The following is a 10,000-nucleotide window of genomic DNA, read 5'->3' as shown; positions in this document are numbered from 1 at the left end:
GGGGACATAAACACACCACCATCGGTTGTCAAGCAATGCTAGGCGGACAAAAACAGACACACAAACACACACACACACATATATATACATATATACGACGGGCTTCTTTCAGTTTCCGTCTACCAAATCCACTCACAAGGCTTTGGTCGGCCCGAGGCTATAGTAGAAGACACTTGCCTAAGGTGCCACGCAGTGGGACTGAACCCGGAACCATGTGGTTGGTAAACAAGCTATTTACCACACAGCCAACGCACACCTGGCTGTCGTGTTTCTGATGTGGAGGGATATGTGTTTATACTATGGTGTAATAATATACATATGATTGAGGGATATCTTATTGCAGTAATATAGGTTGCACTGAAATGTGCTTGTTGTCTTTTGTTATTTTATATGTTCAATTACTGCATACTACTGAAATTGGATTTCCGTATCGCTCATCTTGTGAAAAGTTTTCGAAAATGCTGTAGTTAGATAAAATAAATTTTATGTATCCATATTTATAAATCGACGAAGGGGGCGAGCTTGCATAATTGTTAGCATGCCGGGCGAAATGCTTAGCAGTTTTTCTTCCGTCTTCATATACTGATTTCAAATTCCGCCGAGGTTAACTTAGCCTTTCATTCTTTTGAGGGTCGATAAAATAAGTATCAGTCAAGCACTAGCGTCGATGCAATCGAACCTGCTGACCTTGTACCAAAATGTGAAACTAATATTCATTAATTGATTAATATTCCTTTGAATGCTTTACATTAACCAGTTGTATGCTCGGCGCTAAAAAGCTATTCCCCACTCTACGTGATCCCAATAAACTGATACAGACGCACACACATTATATATATATATATATATATATTATAAAACTGATCTTCTGTTCAGTGTCTGTCACCCAAACTAAGCTTACAAAGTGTTGGTCAATTTTTGTTGAAGAAATTTTCAATCTTCTATAGAGCTGGGCAAAGGAATCAAGCAAGGGTCCTATAGTTGCGAAACGAAATCTTTTAAGCACACACTCATGCATGTTCATATGTCCATGACAAATTCTGTACATCTCTTACCACATTCTGTTTCATCACTGCCATCGACACAGTCTTGTATGCCATCACATAAGAGGGATTCAGGAATACACTCGGAATTATTGCAGCGAAATTCGGCAAGATAACAAGACCGATACTCTGAAAGAAGAAAGAAGTAGATTCGTATCATATATAGACATTTATTTATTTATTTCATATAGCTACTTGTTTAAAGTGAAGGAGAATAACCTTTGACTTCATAAATTGCTATTTTTCATTTCATGTTTTCCATAGTGAAAGTCAAAGTATTTCTTTGTGCAGTACCAATATTCGAATATCGTAAAGTATCTCGGTGCCTCTGTACTTTCCATAACATTTCTGCTTGGGTAATTAGTAATTATCATTGGTTACCTACGTATATTATTTATAGAAACGTATAGTTCATTAAATGCACTCCAGAACCAGTCAGGGAGAAATATAATCATTTCATCTTCCACTTTAATTGCCTAATTTATTACTAAATCCATAAATCGTACCATATCTTAAGTATTAGCGTCTTTATTACTGATTCGTGTATGTAAGGAAATGTATCAGAAAGAAATAAAATTGGAGGCAAATTAGACAAGCGTGGTAATTAATATCTCAGCAACATTCCTTTGTGTAATATTTAAAATAAAACATGCATTCAATAGTTTAGACACTTTAAAATTAATATGCCCGCTATCAAGTAACTTTAATTCAAGCTTATCTTAAGTGTTCAGATGGCTATCAGTGTGAAATAGGTACACGTATAAAATGGAAACCGAATTGTCGGTTGTGTTCTACTGTGCTCGAAAAAAAAATAACGAATTCAGTGGCTAAATAACCTGGTTCATACTTACTGCAGTTTTCCTCGTCCGAGTTATCTCCGCAGTCATCAATGAAGTTGCACATGGCTGTGCTTGGTACACATAGATAGTTCTTGCATTTTGTACGATGTACTGGGCAAACATAAGATTCTGTAAAAATAGAAAAAAAAACAAATAAACAATGACTTACATATGACAAGGATTAATTAACATATTTCTATCACTACGCCAATTATAAGCTTGTAATTGGAAGGAATAAATATTTAATTAGGCACAGAATATTACATTATATACCGCATACAGAGATAAAGTTATTGATATCAAGTTCATGTGAAAACTATTTTTCAGTGCATCAAATTAAAGATGTATTTGATTTGTTAATTGTTTGCCATACGATAATAGTATGAACAAAAGATATCACAGAAACAGTGTCGGATAAAGATAATAAGTCAACTTATATGTGCTAGACAATAGAAATAGTTACTAAATGACCATGTTATAGAAGAATCTATTTCAATTTAAACTTTAGAAAACACATCTTTTTAAAGTTGAGGTGAATGTGACTACCTCACAAATATTAATTAACATGTTCTAAAACAAGATGTCATGTACATCCAGCCAAAACACTGTGTATTTGAATGTTTGGAAAATCTTGTTCCAATAAGAACATTATAATTTTGTTTTTCAAAAGTACAAATATAGGAGTGTTATACATAACTTGAACATAACTGTACACACAAACAAGACACAACACGAAATCCAAAGACCAGCAGATATAATATATAAAATTAAGAAAGTCTTTCATTGCAACCTTACATGCGTAATATTGGTTTCAAATTTTGGCACAAAGCCAGCAATTTCATGGGAGTGGTGTAAGCTGATTATATCAACAACAGATTTCAGCTGGTGCTTGATTTATCGACCCACAAAGAATGAAAAGCAAAGTCGACTTCGACGGCTTTGAACTCAGAATATATATTGTTGGAAGAAATGCTGCTACGCATTTTCTTCGGCGAGTCGGCCAGTCCGCCGCACTTTAATTGTATGACATTGTCAAATTTGTATTCCAAACACACGGCTTCATATTTTTGAAGGTTTTCAGCTGCTCTATTTATTTTGTGGCTGCCAGTAAAACTGAAGAGCGACACACATTAAATTTCTGTTTACATGTCAGGTATTTTGATACTGCTACACGTATACTGAAACATCTTATATCTTAAGTTGGCCATTACGGAATTATTCCTAGACAAAATGCCAAACCACCAGCTCATACAATTTCTTCACCGGTACAGAATTCGAAGGTTGTATATTCTCCCCTACCGTTCCTCTCGTCTCTTCTCCTTTTGCCGCTGTGTCGGTAGTAATTTCAAAAATTCCCTTCTAGATACTGGAACAGGCAGATAATTCAACGTTTTTTCAGGTTGTATTCTGTCGCAAAACAGCTTTTCCTTCGGCGTCAACACACAAAAGAAACTTGAGCCGAAAATTTAACGACATTGCTATCATGTGTTTTTGACCCGGATGCTAATAAAATATATACCTACTCAACTACTCATTTCAGAGGAAAACATTTTAAATTATAAGAATCTTTATCCAATTAATACGGATTTGTAACGAAAATAAAACTTTAAAACGTTGTAGCTTTCATAGACCCACCAACATGCTTTTGTCTATTTAGTTGCTATTTTCAACAAATCACCTGCTCTTTATGAAGTAGCATATCTATAAAATAAGATTTCCTTAACAATGTGTTTTTCTTGCATGTCTGTTATAATGTGGATCCTCGTCCACTTGCATATTGTTGTCGGTACTGTAATATTCTTGTCGTCACTATTATGTTGTGGCATTCCACGTCCTATTATCTTTGACTGGTCTATCGTGCAGTTGCTGATAGCTCCGCAAGACAAGGACTTTAAAACGTTTACCTTGACGGTAACTCGAACTCATATATAACATGTAACTGACACTGACTCCAGCTGAGAATTCGTACAACGACTCTACTACTACTGACCTGATATTTTTTATTTCTCTCAAGGGGCAAACATAGAGAGGACAATACAAGGACATGTGGGGATAGAAAACAACAGAGAAAGATTACGCGTATGATAAAACATAACGACAATGACAACGAAAAATGAAAACAAAGTTACACTCCACATTCCAACTTCACTTACTTCCTTCTACTTTGAACACTGTTCCTTTTAGAACGTCTGTTTTGCACTTTTTAATGACATTCGTGTATAATATTGCCTCCGGCAAATTGCTTATTTTTATGTTCACCTTCCACGTCATAAATCCACCATTATATTTTCCAGTCTTTCCTTTTGTTTGTTCTGTCATTAACACGCACAAGTGCCACCAATTACTGTTCACATCTCCCTTAAAATCAACCAACACAGCGCCTTTCATACACACTGCTTGCACCTTCGATCAACATACACGCAACACAACTTTCTTCCTTGGCTGGGGGAAGGTGAATTTGGGGGTTCCTGTGTATCAACGTTTTTCTTTTTTTGCTTTTGTGTTGGAGGGGAATGGGTGGTTCTGGTGTCAGCAGCGGGGATGAGGTTGAGAAGGTGTGGGTGGGGTGGGTTTGGGTTTTACCTCTATTTGATTCGCTTTCTTTCTTTTTCTTCCATTCTCTAGAATTTTCTATGATACGTCAACTTCTTTCGCCTCCTCTGTTGGTACAGCCTTCTCTGCTGTTACTTCCTGTGCTCTGTCTTGGTTGTTCTCTGTTGGTGAAGGTCAGTCCGCTCTAATGTGGCCCTTTAGGCCACATTTGAAGCATCGCGGGATTCTGTCCTCCACCCTGACTCTCAATACCGCATCTCCGACCGCTTTCGTCTCTAGCATTTTTTCTAGGTTCTCCGTCGATGCTTGGATATTAACTCCAACATCTGTCCCTACAACTTCATTACTTCTGTCTTAGTGGCCTAGAAGACTGCTATTTCGTTCTCATTGCCAAGGAGAATAGCCATCACTACCCAGGCCACTTCAATTTCAGGTGGAAGTCCTTCTACCCTCACCCTGGTAGCCCTCCTTCTACAGTACGTGGATAGAAGCACCACACTTTCTGTTTTCAACGAGGTCGCCAAAATTTGCTTTGCCTTGGTTGCCTCCCTGAGGCGAATCTCCACCGTGCCATATATGTTTCCCCTGGCAAGATATGTGATATCTTGCCAGATAAGTCTCACTGCTTTTTTCTATTTTTTCTATTGCCATTACTTCTGCCTTCTTTTCCTGTATGGAATAGACCTTGTAGATGATAGTCTTCTCTTGTATTCCTCCTAAAATTTCTTGGGGTGGTGAAAGTTTTACATCACCACCCACTCTATGCAGCAGTTTTCCGTAATTCTGTAAGTTCAATAGTTCGACTTCTTTATGTCCTGATTCTGTGGCACTTGAGTAGCTCTTCGTTTTGTCTATTTTTTCGTTTATCTTCTTAATTGCATTCACCTGCTCCTCCTCCGAAGAAGACAGCCTCAAATAGCCGTGATCGTCATACAGCATCATTCTAGCTGCTTCAAGGCAGTTGACAAAAGTGTTCAAGGAACCCTACAACAATTAAACAACAATATAACGTAAGCAAATAATACAACTCACCAAATTTTTCTCTACTACTGCTGACTCCCTACAACAACTGACTCACTGACTTTATAGTGCTACTCATACCACTTTGCCACGTGGGAAAGGGAGTACTATTTCTACTACAACAATATATATTTAGTGATTTGAGGATTAATCTCTAATTAGAGTATTTATAAACACTTGTACTAAAGAATTGTCTTTTATTGGTTCCAGTCAGAGTCTGTGACTATGCTGGAGTACCGTCTTTCAATGTGATTGAATCTTCTTTTCTGTACTGTTTCTAGTAAAGTAGCAAGCTGGGCGGAGCTGCTCTTCTTTATGCATCCCGTCACGTTACGGGTTCATCTAGTATTTCAAATTCCTGGCGTCCTCTACATCTACACCTCACTAATCTCTGAGGAAGTTTGATACAATGCTGAATAGTTGTGGACCCTGAAACAAAACTTTTTACAGTACTGGGTCCTTATTCTAGGCTAGTGGTTCCCAACCTCTTCACTACCAAGACCCTTTTTTGTTTAAATGAGTTTCCCCACCCCACAGACCCTTTTAAATATGCTTGTCCATATATGTGTGTATGTTTGTGTGTGTATGTGTGTTTGAGTGTATATGAAATTTTGGATTTAGTTCAGGGACCCAGTACTACCTTTGTAGACCACCAAGGTTCCGTGGACCACATGTTGGGAACCACTGTCCATATGAAGAAGACGGGATCTTTGGTACTAGGCAGTGCTGTCTCGTTCGGTGGTTTGTATAACTTTCAGATCCAAAATTGAGAACTTTCGTACCTACTCTTTAGAGAGTAGAGCTTCAGTAGAGCTTTAGTAGCTCATCCGCTTCACCGCTTCTTTGTGTAGTGGCGCTGGATTGCTCCTTGCTCCGCCACCAGCTTGACACTCTGCAGTAAACACAATTGGGAGCAGTGATTCAGACTAATGAGAATGATAGTTCTCCATAGGAGTAGCATGGTATCCTTTTTACCTGGTTCTGAATGATATCAGAATCCATTCAGCTATTCGCTTGCAGTGTGGTGCCAACTTGGTAATATGGCCCATAGAATGTTGCTCATGTGGATTCCCAGGTCACACACTAACTCTGACTCTGTGTAGTCCGATTGTAGTCCGTTTGTGGACCGAGAGTGGAGTAATTGAAACTTCTCAGAATTGAATTGCATGTTGTTTTCATCAGGCCATTTGTATATTATATTCAGGTATGTTTGCAGTCTTAGAATATTATCAGGGTCTTTGGCCTCCTGAGATACTTTAGTATCATTGACATAACTGGTGAGAGTGGCTCACTGTATGGCTGAGAGCATGTGTGAGAGAGCCATCAGAAAGAATAGCAGTGAACACAAGCTTTTTAATTAAAAGCATAGATAAATTACATTATGATTCCTTGAACCTGGTTAAGTGGGATTTGAGGACTGTCTCCCTTGAATATTGGTTTGTTAGTTTGACTTAAGTCTATAAAACTGTAGTCCTATGAAATTATAATGCATAATTTCTCCGAGAAATCATCCGCTATTTGAACCGTGTGATTCGCTGATTGAGGGCATACCAATGGAATTTGTTACATATGTAAAAAAGAAATTACACTATTTTTAAAGATGTCAGAAACGTATCACGCCTTCGTACAAAATCATATAGTTATAATCAAATTTACAAGAAATATTTCTGTTGTTCGAGACATTCTTCAGATTATATTTTTAAAATATCTCTTGGCTTTCCACCTTTGTCAAAAATCACTTCAGTACTGGTATTATATTAATGGCCTACAGTACACATACCCGTTCTATGTGAGAATATACTTGTGACGTATAAGGCAGTGAACTAGCAGAATCATTAGCACGACGGCCAAGATTCTTAGCGTGATTTCGTCCGTCTTTACGTTTCGAGTTCAAATTCCGCTGCGGCTGACTTTACCTTTCATAATTTCCGGGTCCCTAAATTAAGTAGCGTTTGAGCACTTAGGCTGATGTAATCGACGTACACCCTCCTCTGAAATTGCTGGTTTTGGGCTAACAGTTGAAAGCAATACAATCGTGTCATACTAAAATATTCAGAAAGGAAATAATATTTTACATTATGAAAATGTCTCTTGTCCACTATATACACTAATCCATTTTACGATTTCATTTCTCGTTTCACAAAAATTATCACTTCTCTGACATAAGACTTCTCAATTATTCATAGGTAAGTATTATTAATTTGGCCATTATTTCTCTGTACAACTCGCACTTAGACACTATGCGATATATTCTTTGTAATAAATACTTTGTTTTCAAGTTCTATGTTCCTTCTCAGTAAATGATTCTAGTAATATAATTCATTTAATATGTCATAAAATCATCACCTAAAGGTTTCTTCTGAGAGATGGACTGTAATATATTATCTCGCTCCAGTCAGCTGGGGTCCTGTTGGAAGTTTCGATTCTCGTACATATATTCGTTTTCCTTTTTATATCTTTTTATACTTTCATATCGATCATAGTCAATAGTCATTCACACAAATATAATTCTCCTAATCGAAAAGTGGAACGGCTAGAAAATTATTCGTGTTAAAAAGAGAAATTCAGAAATCCCTCATAAACTTGTGCGCACACAGACGAGCACATACGTAGACACAAATACACGCACACATACATATACATATACTGTGTGTGCTTAAGAGAGAGAGAGAGAGAGAGAGAGAGAGAGAGAGAGAAAGAGAGAGCTAGAGAGAAAGAGAGAGAGAAAGAGCGAGAGAGAAGAAAGAGAAAAAGAGAGGAGAAAATTCAGAGCTGAAAGGAAAAGAGAGCATATATACGAATGGAGTAAGAGCGACAGATTATATGAAACTAAACCTGTACGCATTAGATAGGGTGATCCAATGAGAAAGCCTAACAAAGTAAAACGTAAAACTGACGAAAATTCATTGATGACTAATTGAAAAAAAATCACAATTAATTGACAATTATAATTTAGAGGATAATTTATTTTTAAGAAATCTCTCTATATATAAAACTGAGAATGTGTGTCTGTCTGTCTGTCTGTGTGTTTCCCTAAAACTTGAGAACTACACAACCAATTTCATTCAAATTTTACACTTGCCTTACTTAAGATCCGGGGAGTGTCATCGGCAAAAAAATTTAACTTTTTCCCTAGGGCGACCCCACAGCAATATCATATCTTCTCCACTATTTCAGTATTACGTGTTAAAAGTGAAACAAAAACATCTCTCTATTGTAATGCAGACATTCACTTTAATACTGAAACTATTAAAGTGAAAGTATTATATAACAGGGATGAACCATTAACAGTGGTCATTCATTTTGCTAGAAGATCCGCTATGGTCTTATATGCTACACTACTGGTTTTCAATTCATATTAATCAAATAAATATTCAATTTTTCACCCTTATTATGTGTGTGCGTATTAGCAATTCGTATAAAATTGCATCAATGACTTGAACTTGAATAAGTAGTTTCACATAAATGGTGATAAATTAAAAAGGTTTGTTGCTATTATTATTACTGTTTGACTATTGTAATCACGTTTGTTGGTTCCTCGTCAGGTAAACGTTGTTGTGTTGCATTTGTTAAATAATTGTGAACTGTAACCCTGCCCCTTTCGGAGAAGGGGCTTTGGTTATTGTTTAAAAATTGAATTGTGTCCCTGTTTGGGGAAATTGACAATATTTTCACCGTCATTACGGAAGCATTTCTGTTAAAATGCCTTCGATAGAAGAAAGTCCAAAAATGAATTTTGCTGTAGCCGTACACTTCTATACAAGAGGGAGGACAAGATCCAATTGATCGAAATTGCAAGATACGGGCCTACAATTCGAGTCTGTTATATATTTTAAGTATTGTTATCAGTAGCGATATCAAGATATAACTTGAACTCCACCTGTACATGCTTGCAATGATTCATTCCCGAGAGTATGAGACCTTCGGGCCATTTAACGTTGGGGAAGTTGAAATCACCCATGAGAAATATGGTCACGTGGTGTTCTAGATTCATGAGGATTTTTTAAATTCTTGTGAGGCAATCTTCAAACTTGCCTATGTGATTTGGAGTATTCGGTGGTGCTATTAAGTCACCAGGTGGTGCTATTAAGCACCAGGTGGTGCTATTAAGCACCAGGTGGTGCTATTAAGTTAGACATGGCCTGGGCCAATAATGGCCGAACCCTATCAAAGAATCAAAGTATATATATATATATGTATGTATATATGTCGAATATAGCGCTGATGACGGAATTCAAACTCCCCTTTTTTTATATGTTTGTGATCCAGAAACACCGTGTTCGCTATTAACGGTAAGTGACTGAATTCGTATATTTGCCACTCCGGTTTTGTGTATGTGAGCCCCAAGGGCCTTCGTTTTTGGAATCTCCACTTATAGAAATGGAAAAAACGGTCTTTGACTGCCATTTCTAATTCCTTCGGTATGAGGCGAAACAGCTTGCTGCTAGCCAACTTATTTTTCTTTACTATATACTGAACCTTACAAAGGTCTTGACAATTATTTTGTCGTATTTACATACCGAAATTTACCGGTAAGTAATTGTT

The 10,000-nt window shown here is 37.1% G+C and overlaps 1 protein-coding gene across 2 annotated transcripts in view; it reads right to left on the bottom strand.

Moving 5' to 3' along the window:
- LOC115209347 (G-protein coupled receptor GRL101) overlaps positions 1–10,000 on the bottom strand; it is an 804,611-nt gene that overhangs the window by 286,103 nt on the left and 508,508 nt on the right. For both annotated transcript variants that reach the window (XM_029777716.2, XM_036501082.1), the window contains exons 4-5: positions 1,895–2,011; positions 1,056–1,172 (exon numbers count right to left, since the gene is read on the bottom strand). In XM_029777716.2, coding sequence (XP_029633576.2) covers positions 1,056–1,172; positions 1,895–2,011 — 234 coding nt within the window. The remainder of the gene's footprint in view (positions 1–1,055; positions 1,173–1,894; positions 2,012–10,000) is intronic.

This window comes from Octopus sinensis, linkage group LG3 (assembly GCF_006345805.1).
Source record: "Octopus sinensis linkage group LG3, ASM634580v1, whole genome shotgun sequence".
Lineage (NCBI taxonomy): Eukaryota > Metazoa > Mollusca > Cephalopoda > Octopoda > Octopodidae > Octopus > Octopus sinensis.
This window is presented reverse-complemented; position numbering and strand designations above follow the sequence as displayed.